This window comes from Netta rufina, assembly GCF_964035555.1.
Source record: "Netta rufina genome assembly, chromosome: 17".
NCBI classification, from domain to species: Eukaryota; Metazoa; Chordata; class Aves; order Anseriformes; family Anatidae; genus Netta; species Netta rufina.
Window position 1 is genome coordinate 10,631,969 of NC_140141.1, and position 18,694 is coordinate 10,650,662.

General features: G+C 42.2%; 1 protein-coding gene across 1 annotated transcript; it reads left to right on the top strand.

Moving 5' to 3' along the window:
* Positions 1-2,927: 2,927 nt before the first annotated feature.
* HORMAD2 (HORMA domain containing 2) lies at positions 2,928-18,386 on the top strand (the record flags this gene model as incomplete). Its single annotated transcript, XM_084297061.1, has 12 exons — positions 2,928-2,995; positions 3,842-3,986; positions 5,371-5,434; positions 6,445-6,481; positions 7,819-7,839; positions 8,581-8,607; positions 9,985-10,052; positions 12,732-12,883; positions 13,479-13,732; positions 14,574-14,682; positions 15,868-15,932; positions 18,363-18,386. The coding sequence occupies exons 1-12, from the start codon at positions 2,945-2,947 to the stop codon at positions 18,384-18,386; spliced, it is 1,017 nt and encodes a 338-aa protein (XP_084153187.1). The 5' UTR covers positions 2,928-2,944.
* Positions 18,387-18,694: the final 308 nt, after the last annotated feature.

Genomic DNA, 18,694 nt, shown 5'->3' on the forward strand with positions numbered 1-18,694 from the left:
TTTGAGTCAGGATGATATTAAATGTTTCCCTTTCGCTGGGGAAGTCCCTGAGTGTTCTAAGAATGTCTTTGTCTTTGAGTAATATAAAACATGCACCTGATTTTGACTGATACGGTGATAATAAAAGCAGTACCATCATTTTAAACCTGCATGATAGCAAAGTGCTGTTACAAGCATAAATGTTGGAGACTAGAGCATGGGGTGTAACCCAGTGACATGTCCCAACCCCAGCATGAATTTAGACCAGCTGGAGAGAGTGTTAGTGAAGCAAAACCAGTCACCTTTCACCTTTTTCCAGTCCCACAAAGCCACATGGATGTCAAAGTTCAAAAATTCAGGTGCTGCTTGTTTGGTGGGACCTCGTCGATGTCTTGATGCTGGCACTGCGACTGCGTCAGGTTGTCAACACCACCTGTGGCGTGGCTCCTGTTCATGCTGCAGCACGAACAAGTCCTGACCCTCACTTCAGCAGGGGTTTGCATACATTTAACAGTCCCACTATGCAGAAAATGGTTTGTGCAACGGGGAGGTAAAGAAATGCTGCTTCTGCTTCAGTGGGGAAGGCACGGCTGCTGGCAACACCTGCTTGGACAGCACCATGAGCACCTTGTGCTGGCCTCCAGGCGTGCTTGGGCCAAACCTAATGCCCTGCGATGACTGTGCTGCTATTTCTTCCCTCAGTCATGCTACCGAAGGGCACCTTGCAGTGTCGGGATGTGGCATTAAATCACTCAGTGGGCCCTGGGGAAAGGAAGTTAGTTAGACATTGGAATGGGTTGCCCAGGGAGGTGGTGGAGTCACCGTCCCTGGGGGTGTTCAAGGAAAGGTTGGACGTGGTGCTTGGGGACATGGTTTGATGGGTGATATTGGTGGTAGGGGGATGGTTTGATTAGATGATCTCGGAACTCTTTTCCAACATTCATTCTAGGATTCTATGAAGAGAAAAGCTACCCACAGGCTGCCAGCAGGCACCTTTGCCATCAGCCTCGCTACCCTGGCAGCCTCCTCCACACTCCCAATCCCTCACACCGAGACCATGCAGCCCCCCTGCCCCGCCGGGACCCTCCACGAGCCCGCTTCGGACCCAGCCCCGCTTCTCCCCTCAGCCGGGCCCGCCACGGCGACGCCGAGCCCCCGCCCTCCGCCCGCCCCCAGCGCCGCGCAGGCCCGGGGGCCCCGCGGCACCGCCCGGAGCCGAGCCGAGCCGAGCCGGGCCGGGCCGGCAGGCGGAGCCCGCAGCCCCCGGGCTGAAGGAGCGGGGCTGAGCCGTGCAGGTACTGGCCCAGCCCGGCCCGGCCCGGCCCGGCCCGGTGCAGCGAGGGGGCCGCCGTTCCTCAAGATGGCTCCGCGCCATGGCGGCCCTGGCCCGGCGCCTCAGCGCCTGGTCCTGGTCTAGGTCTATTCCCTCTCCTCAGCTCCCCGGCCCGCAGAGTGCTGGGGCTCTGGAAGCCTTTTTTCCTCACATATTCCGGGGAAAAAAAAAAAAAAAAAAAAAAGTCAGGTTTGGCCGGGTTGCGATCGTGGTTGTGGTGCCCTCAGGGGCACCACGTACCCAAGCAATCAGATCAGATACAGGCAGTCATGATGTTTCCTTTGTGTATAAATCGATTGTGAATGTACCGTGTTGTAGAAAACATGCTTCCTTATCTCTCTGGCTCGCTTAAATCAGCTTTATTTAGCTAATAACCTGACGTTGGAGTAATGCCTTTGTCTGTTTTAATTGCATTCCAGTCCTGTTTGAGGAGTGCTTAGTCAAACATGATTTAAAAAAAATCCTAAAATATTTAACGTGTAAATACTAAAAATTTCGCAGGTGTGTATTTGTTGAAATATGCTTTTATAGCAGTAATCCGCCTTCATTACTAAATGAAGTGCTAAATTTAGCACAAAAGCTGTGACAGGTTCTAATCAACGTCCTAATGACTGCCAGCAAATGGAAATGAGGCTTCCATGGAAAAGAGCTGAAAAGGTAAAACACAGAACAAGATTCAGTCAGCTGCAATAAAAGTCCTCTGCTCACTGTGTTAGTTCACGATTTAAATCAATCCACTATGTTTATGTTATTATTTTAATCGTTAATAGAAATACTGACTGGCTGTGGACAAGGAAGCGCTCCGCTGGGGACCTCTTCGTGGTGTTCTTCATTAGCGTCTCCCCATTAGCGAATACACATTGAGATCTTGCAGCGAGCCATTTTTCAAACCGGTTAATGTGTGCCTTGCTAATTCCATCTAATGGAAGTTTTTAATCAAGATGTCAGTTGGTGCTAAATGAAGCACCTCACTGAAGTGCCAAACATGTGACGTCCACATTATTTTCTTTATCAACCAGCTTTCCATTCTTGTTAAATAAAAAAAATAAAAAATGATTTTCCTCTTTAATCCAGGTTTGTTTAACAAGACGTGCTTTCATTAAAACATTGTGGACTTCTCTCTCTCTCTCTCTCTTTTGTTTTTTTTTTCTCAAGGTGTCCCAGAAGAGTCATTCCTTTATTCTGGCCAAGATTGATGTTAGTGTGTTTCCTGCTTACCCTTGCTAAAATATTGGCTACCATTGGCAGAATTCCAGTTCTTTCACATTCCCCCTTCACACTTTTTAATGGTTGTAGGAATTAACATTGTGGCTTGGAATATGAAAAATGCAACTTAAAAGGGCAGTAGCTGACATCAAGTACACTTATGGCCCTGAATTTCAAATACTATTGATCATTCACCAGTGAGTAGAGAGTTTTTCCATTCTGCAGACTTCCAGACAGTGCCATAGTGTATCTGTGGTTTGCTTTGCTTTAGCTGGCAATTAGTTTTTATACTCGAATCTGGCTGAAGAATCTAGTTCCTACTTTAAGGAAAATGAGGAGTTGTGATGATGGTGTATTTCCCAGGTGTATCGCATCTGCTTTTTTTCAGGTTTTTGATTGCAAGTGGAAGACAGGTCTTTGAAATACATGATGGCCACTTGTCAGCTTTTACGCGCTAGAGAAAAGAAGTCTTCTAAGGTAAAAACCTTGAAATGTGATGCTGCTGGCAATTTTACCCGTCAGTTTTGGTGCCTGACATATCTGTACCCTGTGAGCTGGGAACACTTTCTGCTGGCTATGTTGTTCAGTTTAATTAAAAAGCAGGTATTTCCAATTTAATGAGTCCAGGAAGATACAGCATGGGGTTTTGACATACTTGACTAAATAAATAAAGGCTCATGAGGTGTGTACAGGACTTTATTAGCAGGAAGTAACGCAATGACCTAATAGAGGAACTAAATTTAGTATACTTTCCACTGGGATTTTTCATGTTTAAGTCATGCAGTGCCTAGTATTTACATTAGCTCCAATCTTAGACATGTTTACATCTCTGTGTTAAAATTGCTCTGAAAAGTAGGTCTGCCTACAGTGTTGACAGGCTTGGTCTGCTGTCACATCTCAAAAAAAGCTGGGGCAGGCACTGAACTTTGGTACTGCAGTAAACAACACACCAGCACAGGCACTTGCTTGACTCCACTATTAATTCTGTAGAGCAGAGCTGGCAGAAAACTATATACACTTTTGTTTTTAAGGGGTGGTTGTCTGCTAAGTGTCTGCATTGGTACAGTAGAGGGGGTGGGAATGTTCAGCTGTGATAGAGGAGGGTAATGACCAATGCAGTCTGCATTTGGGTAAATCAGATCAGTTGATAACATTCCGTGAAATATTTAGTCACACTTAGTTTGGCATGAATCCCTCTCTGTGTGATATGAAGACCAGGGAACTGTTAAAATTACCTTTTTAAGTTACCCTTTCTTTCTACCTGTTGAGAGTCATTTCTAAATATAAAATAGCTCTACTTTTAAGTTTACCCTTCTTTTTCAGGAATCAGTGTTGTTCCCCAACAAAATTGATACTGAGCAGCAGTCTGTGGTGCTGGTGAAAAGACTTCTGGCCATCTCTGTCTCCTGTATAACATACCTGAGAGGGCTGTTCCCAGAGAGTTCATATGGAACTCGCTATTTAGATGGTAACACTTCCAGTTTGTGCTGCATTCTTATTCTTACTTGCTATATTTTAGCAATAATGTACTCTGCAGATTAGCTTCTAGCTGCTCATGTATGTATGAGTTCAGTTCATTAGGAATACAGCTAGCATGCTTTCTCTTGTCTTGATGCAGACAAGGCTTCTGCATCAGATGGAGTATAGAAGACAACGTAGAGCTATTACAGCTTACAGCGACACACAGCTTTCCTGTTCATGTCTCTTTTGGTTTATAATTTTTCCTTGGTGTTGCCAGTCCCCAGAGTCAGGAGCTTGACTTAAGAATCAGTAAGTATTTAAAAATCAGCTCTGATTGATGTGTGTTATTTCCCTGTGGATTTTTGAGCTCAAATTTTCAGCTTTCTTTGTGAGATAGAAAGTAGAATTCTTTTTGTCATATATATATATATATATTTTTTTTTTTGTTTGTTTGTTTGTTTTTGTTTTTTCTCTAAAAATTGACTAGGTCACATAACCACATGTGTTTGGTCAGAATTAGCAAACTAACTACAGTCAGACCTTTAAGGAAGAAGGACGTTACTGTAAGACTTGTCATAGGATCACAAGAATTCATGATGCTTTGATTCATCATCCTCTTTTTGTTCATTCAAGATGTGTTTAGCAGGTCTAAAGTGTTCCTTCGTATTCCAATCCATCTCCATGCTTTTACCTAGGCAGGTAGTTACCCTGAAACATGGTCACATGTGGACTCGGTTGAGGGCACAGGAAATCCCAAATTGTCTTTTGATCACCAAGCCCTGAAAAGCCACTAGTCTTTCTAATCAAATGTCAGGCCTTTCAAATGCCTTTTTGATCAAAAATGTTAACATCTGGCCTGCTTATGCCTTTAAGTGCTCTTTGGTTGACTCCTAAGGTGTTATTAATTCACCACCTCATTTGCAGGATGGGGTTCTTCTTGCCATTTGTAATGCCTGAAAAAAGTGGCAGAAGGAACTGTGTGGAAAAGCTTAACAGAAGCAGTTTATTCTATGTATAGTCATTTATCTCATTCAGATGTTGGTGCAGTGTGAATGCAGATGTGAAGGTGTTGTTTGGAAATGCCAGAATAGATGGGAATGAAGAAGAGAGGGAGTGGGCAACGGAAGCTGTAGGTTTTTTGAAATTAAGCCATAACTAGCACTTTTTTCTGGCAGAGTCCAGATCATCTGAGGAAAATCTTTGACATTTGAAAATGCAGCAATAAGCTTGTGTCAGCCCACCTGGGACTTAGTGGAAAACCAACATTTCCGCTCAGGAAGGACCTCCAGATAGTGTTTTATCCAAAAAAGGGAGGATGACTGCTTTGGTTTCAGTGTTTGCCCAATAGCTGTGATAAGGATGGTAACTATGTGCTAAATCTGGTTTTGCAGACCTCTGTCTAAAAATTCTCCGAGAAGATAAAAGCTGTCTGGGATCATTTCAGATAGTCAAGTGGTAAGTGAGTAACAGCGAAACTAAGACAAGATTGTGCTGAATAGCAAGACATCTGCCCCTCACATTCTTCTTCTTCCTGTGTTTGAAAATACTGTGCCCAGTAGTGCGATTGGATATGCCAGTGCAACTCCCACTGCTGCAGCGTGTGCTTGGCCCTGTATGTAAGCAAGACAGAATTAGCTAGCAGATCATGTGAGTTCAAGGTCTCTTGAAGTGTTAACTTCAGTGAGGTCATGGTCAGGCCCCAGAGCACACAGGCAGTATAGGTAGGCAGAGAGAGTAAAGAAAATCACAAGATTGATTCTGGTTTTGTTTGTTTGTTTGTTTGAATATTTTCCAGTTTCACTTTTATAGTGATTCTTGTAGATTCTTTTAAGTATGTCCTATATTTTATCTCCCTGGATATTGTGTGTCTAAGTACCTTATGGCTGTCTTTTGTGCTATTTAGGATGCCTTTCAGAATTAGCATGTGCTCAGCAAGCAGAGAGTCTGACTTTGATTTGCTAAGGAGATAGGCAGCTGCAAAGACTCAAGGACCATTGCTACCTCAAGTAATATTTACTGCTTTGAGAAAGTCCTTAGCTGTAAACTATGCATCAGATAGCAAAAATTTACAAGACCAGACATGTCAGGCTGTGTTCAGAGCGAAGTTTCAGCCAAACTCTGTATGCAGCCATTGGGAAAAGAGCTGCTGGAGCGCAGTCTCGGGGAGCCAAAACAGCACTGAGCTGAGAGCCACTTTGAGCCAGGCTTTAGGTCCTTGTCACTGTCAGGACTGAAGTGGGCTCTAGGCTGACCGGCCCTAGATTATATAAACAATGAAAAAATGCAGAGGATGATGTGGCCTTTCTGATGATTGACCTGGAAAGGACTTTACGAGACCAAAACGTTACTAGCTGTGTTGTTTTAATTCCAGAATATACGCACTTTAAACTGTATTTGATGAGTGTATGTTTACAGATTACATGATAAACATTGCTGGTTAGTACTAAAATATTTTTCCCCGGCAGGATTCAAGGTTGTTTTGATGCTTTGGAGAGGCAGTATGTAAGTTCTTGCATGTTTTTTAATGGACTTTTATATTTTTTTCATAAAGTATGGACAAAACTCTCTTTCTATTCCTGCTCTATATTTTTGTAGTGATTTTATGTGCACACAACACACATTCACAGCTGTGGGGTAGGGAGAAGACCCTGCCTGAGAATATATGAGCATACATGAGAATGTATCTCCCTGAGATTTGGGAGTTTATTCCCAGAGCCCAAATATTGACTGCTGCTGCTCCCTGGACTTGCCTGTACATGGTGTGTGAAATAATTTGCAGCCTAAAAGGGTTCTTAGTTCTTTGTTCTGCACTTATCTCTTAGTTCTGTGTTCTACATTTGAATTCTCCAATCTCTGGATGGAGACACTGCCAGTCCGAACTTGCAGGTCTTGATCTCCATGCCTGTTTTCTTGAGGAAGGTTCTTTCATGCTTCTGCTTTCCTTTGTTTCTTTCCTCAAGTCTTTTCCCTTCTTCTGATCTTCTCTAACTATCTTATCTTTCTGTCTTTGATTCAGACTTGATTCCTTTTTTTTGTAGAGTAATTCATCAGGTAATGTGTTTAACTGGTTTCAGGACAAAATCAGCTAGTAAGTAATCATATTCCTTGCTGATTCTCACACAAAAAAATGCTCTGTACAGGAAAAAGCATCAATTGTCACCATCTCTGTCAGCACTGTTCATCAAACTGACTCTCATCTAGATCAGATGAAGTGGTGTTAGTTTCAGCGCTGCTGATCGGATGGGCTCTTAAAAATCAGTCTCATTGTGTGTATGGTAGTTCAAAATGTTGTGAACTCAGTTTATTGCTTGCTGACAGTTCTAGGAGGAATTTAGTCCTCTGGTATTTATAAGAGATATAAATTGGTTGTTATTGGGCAAAGATTTAGGGAAAAACAGATATTTAACAGATGCTCTAAGATTGTTTTCAAGAGTAGTCCCATGTACAATTTCTTGCGATAGCGTAAATCAAATACCTTTGGTCAGTTTCTTACCAGAGAGTAAATACTAGTCTTCAGTAGGGATAGGTGCTATTGTGAAAGAGTTTTAAGTTGGCATAGCCTCTGAAGATTTGTTTAGAAAGAACTCCTAAGAGGAAGTCTGAGCATGCAAATGTCTTCCTTGGGAAACTGCATGTGAGACCAAGTAAACTGGCCACTAGGTGTTGCTGATGCAGTGCTATGAAGAATCCATATAACGATTTTTGACTCAGTTTGTTGAATGTACATATTTGCTCTGTGTAGGCAGTTCGATTTTGAAATGTGTTTTTTTTTTTTCCTTGCCCATTAAGGTTAGATTATGACTTTGTGATCTGTTTTCTCTTTTTTTCTCTCTCCTTAGTTGCATATTGCTGTCCTAGCAGTAAGTAAATGGATGCAAGGCATTTTTCTTCCTCTACCGTGCTTGACAGAGATTTGGAGTCAAGGTTGTGTCAAACCATTTTTTTAAGGGGAAGTCAAAATATGTGTGGTTTTTAATAGAGCAGCGACCTTTCTTAAATATGGTAAATATGAACTTCCTAGGCTGCGTGGGAACATTTTCTCAGTATGTCAGAATTCTGACTCTGAGGCCTGACAAGAATCCTTAAAGTCCAAGAAGCACTTCTGTGAGCTTCGTATTGTTGCTTCCAGCAAACTCCTGCCTCCATCCTTGGAAGAAGGAAGCTGCTGTGTCTCCTCCATTTCCCTCTACATAGGAGTCCTCTTTATTACTCTGATACCAGTGAAACCACACACTAGCAGCTATGCTGGGAGTCTTTTGCCCTGGTCTTTTGTAAAGCAGCAATAGCTATTTTATGCACCTATTCTGTGCATAATTTGAGCATTTACATCTCAGGCATCAACAGTTACCTGTAAGGGTTGGAATGGGAATTAGCCTCATTCCTCCCCAGTTACACAGATGAGTGTCTTCTACCTGTCTTTGAAGTGGAAAGTATTGACTGCTGATAGAGGAAGGCTGTTTCTCAGCCATTCCTTTCTCTGATCCCATGTTACAGATAGTACAATCTCTGCTGTAATTTGAAAATATCATTGTTTATAGTCACTTTTCACTGGCTCATCTTATCCAAGGGGAGAATGCGCTCACTGTGCTTTTTTACAACAGATTTACACCAATCCCAAGGAACCGGAGGTAAGAAAGAGTCTTAATTAATCTTTGAGGCAACTGAAGGCATGGGTGAGTAGATTTTTATTCAGAATGGACTTTTGGCTTACGTTCTACCCTGACATAGCTGCCTGGTGACCTGGTTTCTCTTCTTCTGCTTTCACTCAAGAATGACAGCTCAGTGAGCTGGATTGTGATCAAACACTCCTACCGGGCACTAGGCTGTGGGCCCATCTAGGGCCTCAGGCAGGGATGTTAACAGGCAACTAATGGGCATGTTCCTGATTTTGTTTTTCTTCCCAGAAGGAAGAAATGGGAAGTTCAAAATCATTCTTTTATTCTATTATCATCTTTTTAACAGCAGTGTTGAAAAGGGAGCTGGTTTTTCATGCAGAGAGGTTTAGGATAGAAGTTATGAATTGCTCGAGACCTGGGGTGTGTGTGTTACATACTGTGTGTGCTTATCCTTTCGATGTTCTCTGGTGCATTGCCACCTCTGCTATTTTGTCTACATCTAGCCTGCAGTGACAGGCTCGGGAGTGCAATGTATAAGTGAGGTTCTGCATCCGTTCTGTCTCCACAGAATAGTTGCAGGGAATGGCTTCAGAACACTCTTACCTAATTACAGTTCTGCTGCATTGTCCCACAGCATCTGGGAAAGAAGCAAGGATTAGCCCTAACCAAGGCTAAAGGCTGGGATTTGTAAGGAAGGCTCAGAGTTAAGAGCTCAACTCTGCTCCTCCCAATCAACCTTACTGCCTTTGAAAAAAAGTGAACAACAGGCATGGGACTGGATGACAGTACATGCTTTTTCTTGTGTAGAAGTAGTTTGTTCTCCCTAATATTCTTATCTAAAACTGTAGCAAATCTTGTTAAATGGAAAATCATCTAGATTTTTTTTTATCTCTCTCACAAAATTCTGAGACCACTGAAATTCAGCAATTTCTGAATTTTGTCTTTATGATACCATTTCTATTTAGTAGTAGGAACAGCCCTTCAGGTCCTTCTTGCCTGTTTACAGAACTCTGGGCCAGATTTCCTTGTGGCATTGCATCACCGGGGAAGCCTCACATCTTTCCTTTTAGTAGGGGAAGCCATCAGCAGATTGTGGCAGTTGGCTGGCCTTGGTGCCTCATTAGAGGTTTAGGCTGGGGAGTCAGGCCCACAAAGGAAGTGGAAGGAGGAAGCAGGAAGTTTGCAGCTTTTTGTGATTCTTTCAGTGCTAGGTGAGTTATGGTTCTTAAGAAAACTTGCCAATGCAAGCAATAATGGAGTTAAAGCTGTAATCATGTCACTAAATTAGTGCTGTGTTCTGACATAAAGTTGTTAAGTTCAGTACACATCTTTACGCTTGTTATTGAAAGAGACCTGTTTCTTCTTTTCATGCTCTTCGTAAATCTCTAGACAGTGACTGAACTGTATCAATTCAAATTCAAGTACAAAAAGGAGGTGCCCCAGATGGACATCATCAGGTAATGGTTTGGCTTTATTTCTCAGAATTACATTATGAAAGCTCTGTGTTCCTGAAGCCATAAGAAGAAACTGCCCTTTATGATTATAGCATGTCTGAGTCGCTAAGCAGCTGTAAATACCGTCAGAGTTGAGAGCATTGTTCTTTCCAGTGAAGCTTTCCCAGGTTTGATCCCTTTTATGAAGATCCCACACCCAATATTTTTTTCCTTGGGCATTTGCATGCATATATTCTGCTTGAGCAGCCTTGTGAGGGTGACCTGGGAGATCTTTCGCTGATCATGCCTGCATTGATGCTGCAAATCTTAGAGTAGGAAGCAGCAGCAGCTTTTTGTGTCTTTTCAGCACTGTGTTTAGTAGGGCATAGTCCTGTTCAACTTAAACTAAATACTATCAAAGGCAATTGGCTACAACCAGAGCAAAGGAAAATAATTAGCCAGTTTTTAGATTTTCCTCTCTAATTACCATTGGACAAGATGGACTTTTGGGCCTTGAAACCTGCCTTTGTAGCGAGAGAGCTCTGCTGTGTTTTATGCTCCTCAGGAGGCTCCTCTATAACACTCCCAAAGTGTGCTGTTCACCAGTCTTTCTCTAAACACATCCAAATCATTTGTCATACATGGCAAAATGATTTTCTAGTGAGCAAATCTGAACCACATCTGAATCTGGAATGCCATGTTGACTGTATTCTCTGATACTACCTCAAAGCTGCTGTTGGTTGTCCTTACTACAGTGAAGAAAAGAGGAGAGCTTTGGGATATGAAAGATATTAGATGGTTCTTGAGTACATTTTTTTTTTTGTCAGAATTACTCAGATCAGTCATTTGTTCCTAGAAATAACGGCAGTCTCCAAATGGAACTCAGCATTCCTTAGTGTCCATAGTACTGCCCAAGAAGTGGCTAAGTAATCTTGCTGTTCTGTTTATATCAGCTTCTTTGAAATCTCTTTACCACATTGTTTGAACATTCATGGCACCAGATTCCTTAGCTGTGGTCTGTGCCCCCAGTGACTGACACTGCTGCCGTGGGATCATGCATGTACCTGCAGTTGTTAGTAAGCTGGCATGCTGGCATTGATCAGAGTATTGTCGTCTTTGCTGTCAGCTCCTTCAGTTGATAAAACTGCTTCTGTACACCTGCAAGGTTTATTTTCATGTTCAAACCTGGAGTTAATCATTCCGTGAGGGATGCTTTATGTCTGTGTCCTTGTATCTGAGTGGTAAGGAGAACCTTTCTCCTAGATGATCTCTGACCTATTTGTATTGATTTTTTGGAGGAGTTCCTCACCAAATTCCTCACCATGGATCCCGTCCCTCAGAGAGGTTCAGTTCATCAGCTTCTACCTGTTGGCACGTTCCTGCATCAAATCCACAATGTTATTCCTATATTGAACTTGTACTTGAACAGTACTTGACCTGTTAATTCCTATGGAAGGTGTGTCCTTTTTTTGTATACATACTCCCTGCCATTTTTATTCTGCTAATCCCAAAACTTGTAAAGATGACGTAGAAGGAAAATTGTGGCTTTTTGTTATTCCACCCTAGGTGTTGCCAGCATTTGCCCTCTCACTGGTACATTTCAGAACATGCAAGATTTCATTTGATGCGTGCTCGGCATCAGTTTTGTTGTTAGCATCTGGAAGCCTACCAAACATACATACCCTTGGGAATACAAGCTGTTCAACAGCCACTCAGTTTTCATGATGAGCCTAAAAGTTTCAACTGGAAGGGGAAGTCAGTCTTAATGAAGCTATGCCTTCCAGTGATTTAATCAGTCATATTCAGCCCTGGGATTCTCCCTGCTGTCTTAGGTTACATACTGCTTTTGAAGCAATTTGTGATGATTTGTTAGATTCCATCCAGCCTACAGTATTGTCCACCTGCCAGTGGTCTAACAAGGACATAATTTTGTAATGTAGGAGCTCCTTTCTTTAAAGCTTCTTTTCAGTGAAAGTTAGGGATGCTTAGCTTCCTTAGTCACTTAGTGATTCATCCAGTCCACCTTCAACTGTCTGATCTCAGCCGTTCATCTCATCTGCCTCAGTAGTCAAGAGAAACAAACTCCTCCAGAGGGAAATTCATCCCACTTCTGTTATACGTTTATCTCAGTCTAGACTGCTTGCTTAGACTAGCCAGCTGACATTTGGGTGGGTGAAGGAGGTGAGAGGAATGCCCCTTAGTCACTTTTGAAAAATGTGCTTCCGAGCTGGTTTTTCTTACATGGAATTGAAGTGAAAACATGTAATTCACTTCTCTTCAAAATGCAAAATGGACTTGAAAATAGCCACTGTGATGAATCGGCTTTATATGGGATTCTCACCTCATTCCTCTCATTCCTGAAATTGCTTAGGTGAAAGGCACTTGTTTTATGGTCCTTTGATCCAATTTAATCATGTTCAAACAAGTGAGTCATGACATTTGTATAATGGGGTCCATTGCCCCAGCTACAAAGTCTTTTCAAATGTAAATGCCATGCCTCTTCATTTAGAACTGTTGTTTTGCTGATGCCATCCCATCCATGGAGTCTGTTTCACTTCCCTGTTTATCTGGAAATTACATAAAGGCATTGTAGCTTTGTTGCTGGTGGTTTGAGACAAGTCAGTGGGTGCACTGTACTTGTAATTAGATCTTGAATATTCATGACCGAGGAAAACAGCTCTGTTATTCTTCTTTCCATTGTAGCAACAAAATGAACTTTGTGAATGGGGTGTGCAGCGAGGACATTAAGCAAGCCAGCAGCCTGCTGATCCGTAAGCTGTACCTGTTAATGCAAAACCTTGGCCCGCTTCCCAATGACATTACCCTGACCATGAAACTCTTCTATTACAATGAAGGTAGGTAGAGAACAACACATGCTGTAGGGACAACTTCCCTTTCCATCAGTTTCTGTGATAATCTTGAGTCCCATAAAATTAATACAGCTTAGAAAGGTGAAATGGTAGTAAACTAGTAGGATCTATTAGCTGATAGAGAGTTTGCACCAGTGAGAAATGGTGTAAAAGTAAAGCCTTCTGACACACTGGGATGGCAGATGCTTTGTAAGAAGGGGTTGAACATCCATGTAAGAAGTATAGCCATGCAGTGTGAAATGGAGACAACCCTCTCCTTCACTGTTTTTTTTTTTTAAGGAACCAGCATCCTATGTTTGCCGGGTTCTGCTCCAGAAAGTTGAGCTCATTAATGGTATCTCAGCAGTCTAAAGTTACTTTCTTTGAGCCCCTGGATAACATTTGCTCAGTCCATTTTTTTCCTTTGAATTCTCTCCCTTCTTCCCTCAACAAAATAAAACAAAACAAAACAAACCACAGAGTATTTTTAGTAGCTGGTATTGTTTCTTGAGGCTGGTAGATATTTGTCTTTTATTGAGCAGATTAAAGAGAAATGGAACTTGGTTTCTCTGTCAGCAGTGGGTTCTTCCTCCCTCTGTAGTGACTCCCAGCGATTACCAGCCGCCTGGCTTTAAGGAAGAAGTCGGCCCTACGGACCTGTTGTTTGATGGTGATCCCGTCAACCTGAAAGTAGGGTCAGTCTCCACTGGGTTCCACACCATGAAAGTGAAAGTTACGACTGAAAACAAAAGAATGGGGAGAGTTGAAAGCAACCTGATTCAGAAGAATGGCCCTACTGAGATCTCCCATCAAGGGTTAGACTATGATGAAGAGGAAGAGGAGGGGAGCACCAAGGTATAAAAATAACTCTATTCAGTTTTCACTGGAGGAATGGAGTTTATCTAGCAAAATTCTCCTTAAAAGAAACATGTGCTCTGAATCCTAGTTTAATAAGCTTGTAGGGCAGCAGCACTACAGAGGATTCAGCTGGACTGGAAAATCCATAGGCATAATGAGATCTTCCTTCGAGTGTATCCATTGGCTTACCGAGTGTAGTATGTTCTCCCAGAAGAGGGCGGTGATTATACAGAGAGAGACACAACACACACACACACACACTTACACGCTTATACACAGACATGCACAAACTGGGGAAAATTGCAGACTTTGGCATTTCCACTTGGTGTTTCTCAGGCCTAAGGCATTTTCCGCTATGTCGTTAGGTGAGATTCCTTCTACTACCCCTAGCCATCTAAAAGTTGGGCACTGTGTCTAATTTCTCTGGGGCCTTCTCTGGGTTTAGTGGAGAAGAAGGCTTCTTTACCAGGCAGTTCAGATAATTTCCGTAGCCAACAAGTTAGGGTTGAATGAATGGGCCTCTGGGGGTGCCTCTCTACAGAATAACAGAAGGGGCAGCCTGCAGCCATAGCTCAGACTTGACAATTTCATGTAGGTGATCAGTGCTAGGCAACAAAACATAACCAGCACCTGACAACAGGAAGCTATTTAGGTCAGAATTTTCTGTCTTTTCTCAGCAAATTTCTCTTCCGAAAGACCTGTAGGCTTGGGAGTAGGGATGCCAGGGTGCTGAGGAGTTTTGAAAATCCCTCTCTGTTAGTGCTGAGTTTGTAGATATACCACCTGAGCATATTTTTTTAAGTTACGCTATTAAGACAAAGCATCATTTGCATTGCAGGACAACCCTCTCCCTGTCAGAGCAGATTCAGGTGAGCCTGAAAAGGACAAAAATGATACCCATCCAGGCTGGAGATCTGAAGCATCTTCTTTTTGCCTTCAAGATACAGGTAGAGGTTCAGCTTCACAACTGAAGGAGCTTGTGCACAGAACTGCATCCTAGCATAATATGTAGATTTTCTCACCTACTTGGAAAGGGATGAACAGTTTGCCAGGCTAAATCAATTTTGAATCAGATCAGATTAAACTATAACAAAAGGCCAGTTTTGTATGCTCGGTTTGTTAACAGAAACATTCAAATTCTTTATCATTATCTTTCCTCTTCTTTATCTCAGCAGTTTTTTTCAGATATGGAGGAAATGCGAAGTTCATTAATACTGAGTTATGTTATCTACATTTCACCAAGGCTCTTTTCCTTTAGCTGTTACAGTTTGATTTTGCTAATAACTTTCACATATGAAAACATGTGAACATATATAAAAAAAAAAAGCCTTCTCTGTTCCTTCAGTAAGCCTAGTTTTGATATACCATGCTGTATTTGACCTCTGGGGCTCTCAAATACAGCCTGTGAAACAACCCTGTCACATCAGTAAGCCTAGCTTCTGATATACCCTGCTGCATTTGACCTTTGAGACTCTCAAATATAGCCTGTGGAACAATACCATCTAGTGACAAAATGGTAAATAGCATTCCTGAGATCCCCAAGCAGTGCAATAAAGAAGCTAGGCTGCCTATGAAGTTACCTTTTCAGGTCTTTCTCCTGCAGATTCTCCGATGACTGATAGGAGTGAACTCATTCTGACACCTTTTCCACTAAGGGGATATTTACAAGATCTTCCTCCTTTAGCTAATTGCCTGTATTCAGGAAGCTCTGAGGCACTTTGGGACATTCCCATCAGATTTTATGAAAACTGTCTAATAAGGTCAACAGTTAGTAATCAAGGGACACGCTCCTATCCAACACAACCACTTGCACAGAGAATATACTGGCATGAGCCTTGTTTTCTTAAAAAGCCAGGTTAAAAATGGAGTTTATGTGTCAACCTCATGGATTGGAGCTGCAGAAAGTTAATGTGTTGCACATTCAGATGGCACTAGTCTGAAATCTCTGTTCCAGTAATAAACTGCCACTGCTGGCACTGCCTGAGAACAAAGGTTACACAATTTCAGACCAGTTTTGGTACAGTAATTCATTCGTGCTTTTGCTTTTTTTTTTTTTGCTTTTTTTTTTTTTTTTTCCAGTCAAGTGTAGGGTTTTCAAATTGAGAGCTAATTTTGATGTGTTTGGATTGTAGGTGGAAAGGCAAAGACAGAAATAGAAGAAAAGGGCAGAATGCCTTCCTCAAGGGCCTCTCAGCAGGTGAGAAAATTTTAGTGGTTTTATGATGTGCCGGGCAATGTGGAATTCATTGTCATGGAATATTACATCATCTGGATGGCACAAGATTCAAATAACTTCTGTAGATTTATTGTACAGTATCAAACATACTGCTACAAGTGTTACGGCATAGGGGTATAAGCATGAACTGGAAGCACTTAGGAACAAATATTCCATGGTCAGCTTATTTCATTCATCCACTACAAGAATTTTTGTACTATTCCTGGAGTTGGCACTTGTGAATTACACATGCAGACTAAACATCACAACCAGGCTGTTTTACCTGTGTGTGTTTTTGGATTAGGGTTCTGAAATCACCTCCCTGTGTTAGGTTTGAAGACTGTGCTTGTCTGTTGCCTAAGATAGGCTTCACCTCTGCTTCCTTGCATGCAGACTGTCTTTATGTGTGAGTCACAGGTACTGTTGGATCCTATCCCTTTCTGGCTACCTTTCTAGAATAAGAAGACTCATCTATCCCCTGGAGGTGCTGATCTCTTTTTCATTGGTTACTGGGGCAATCCAAAGAAGTAGGGTGGACCAGACATGTAATTTTAAATATGTAAAGTTATGTGAAATTAATTCTGTCCTGAGACTGTCCAGGTCAAACCCTGAATCAGAATCAGAGCTGGAATTCCTGGGCTTGTGCATAAGTTTTTTCAGTGACACAGCAAATCTCTGAATACCACCAGACTTGCCACTTGATCCTTCTCCCACTCAAATTAGTTGAAAATGTTGTGAGCTTGAACGTTCTGAAAATGAATCTTTACAGGGTAAGTTAATGAGTAGGAAATTGCTACTAAAAATTTCCCTGCTTCTGTTGAAAAGAATCCTGGGGTGTCTAACCCAGACAGCAACTGTAGACGACTGCTTAATGTGTCACTCAAAAGGCATCTCAGAAGTATTTGCCTTGACTCTGGATTTTAGAAATGAACTTCTGTGCCTAGGCTGGTATTTTTCAAACTTTAACCACATATTTTTTTGTCACATCCTCCAGTTTCCTTCTGATCATTGTTTATTCTGTCGTCTCTGTGAAAACAGGAGCCTTTCTTGTTTGTAACCCATGGTTGTCCCACTGATTCACGCTCTTACATTCTTTCGGGTCTGTCATGATTATAATCAGAGCACCAGACACCTCTCTCTGTGAATTTCATTAGAACACGGTAGCAATAGTGAGAGTTTCTGAAGGTGGTGGAAACAGTTACTGAAAAGTGAAAGAGTCACTTTATCCATTGAATGCTTCCAAAGACTTAAAAAAATAAAAATAAAAAAAAATCCCAAGCCCTCTGCCTGGTAAATTCTGCATGGCAGACAGTTTTTTTATTTATTCTTTGATACTATTTTTTAAACCCCCACAGCTTAGAAGTTGGCTAATATTTCAGTTAGGTTAGGGAAAAATAAAATCAAGTCACTATTTAAAAAGTGCAGGTCGTCACAGTAAAGCCAGCACTAATACAAATTTGACACTATTTTCCACGTGGGAGGGACTTTCCCTCCTTTTCTGAGGGAAGTGGGTAAAACAAATGACCATTGTGTATTCCACTTGTATCAGGAAGCCAAACTATTGAGTGGTTTGTCTTAAAAGATGAGGACAGGCTAGGGAAATTAGAGTTAGGTGTTACCTAACAGGGTCAAATACAGGTAAGATGGTAGAAGGAGTCCTGCTGGGGTGTGAATGCAAACATCTTGTTGCTATCCAGACTGCAGTACAGTCAGTTTAGCATTGTCCAGCTGTCAGGTGTGTTCAGGGAGGCTCTCAGATTTGAGGAGGCGTGAGGTCTCCGCAGGGAATTGCTTTCTCCTGGATTCCAGAGTTCAGTCGGCTTGGTACGTGAGGGTGCTCGAGGAACAACTTGGCCTGGGCCATTGAGGTCTCCCTATTTTGGGCAGACATCGCCGTTAGACTCGCACTGCTAGTGCGTGACGAGTGTTAGGTTTCCACCAAAAGAGCCTCTTGAACTGCTCACTTAATTAATTGCTCACATACCAGTGCTGCCGTGAGGGAGCGGGCAAGACTGGGAAGTAAGGAATGGGGAAAAGAGGGCCTGGGAGGAGACCTCGCCCTTCTGCTGGCCGCGCAGCACCAGCTCGCTCAGCTCTTCGTGGAGCAGCACTGCAGGGACTTGGGTTTCAGTGCTCAACTCTCTAAAGTTTAAGGCCAAGATTTTCAAATCTACCTAAACCAGTTCGGAGGGTCCCAGAGTTGGGTGTCTGTACAAGGATTTGATAACCAGAAAGTGCTGAATTCAAAAATCTGGTACTCGCAACCAGAAGTTGCTTTGGGAAGTAAAGACCAGCACATTACTGCTTTTCATCTGGGTGAACTGCTTTATTCCTTCTGGATTCTGGATTATCAAAAATAAGATCTGTGCTGTTGGGACAGAGTTTATCGTTCATTATCTTCCTGACCTATAGCTTTTCAGGAAAACCAGGAATTAAAGTATTACAGGCTTATTTTTATCAGTATGACATGGGCGAAGCAAAGGATGCAGATCTGCCAAAAGAGAAGAAGCCATTGCTGCCCAGTTAGAACTATAACTGGTGTTTGATAATGGCCATGGAGAGTCTCTGACAGAGGATTTTCAGATTGGAGAAAAATTTACATGTACTCAACTTGCTTGTTATCTGCAATCTAATGATTGATGATACTTAGGATCAAATGAGAGATTGCCCTTTCCCAGCAAAGCATCTCTGTGCTTAATCATCCAGAGTTAGACACCAGCATGTAAATTAGCCTACCTCTGCTG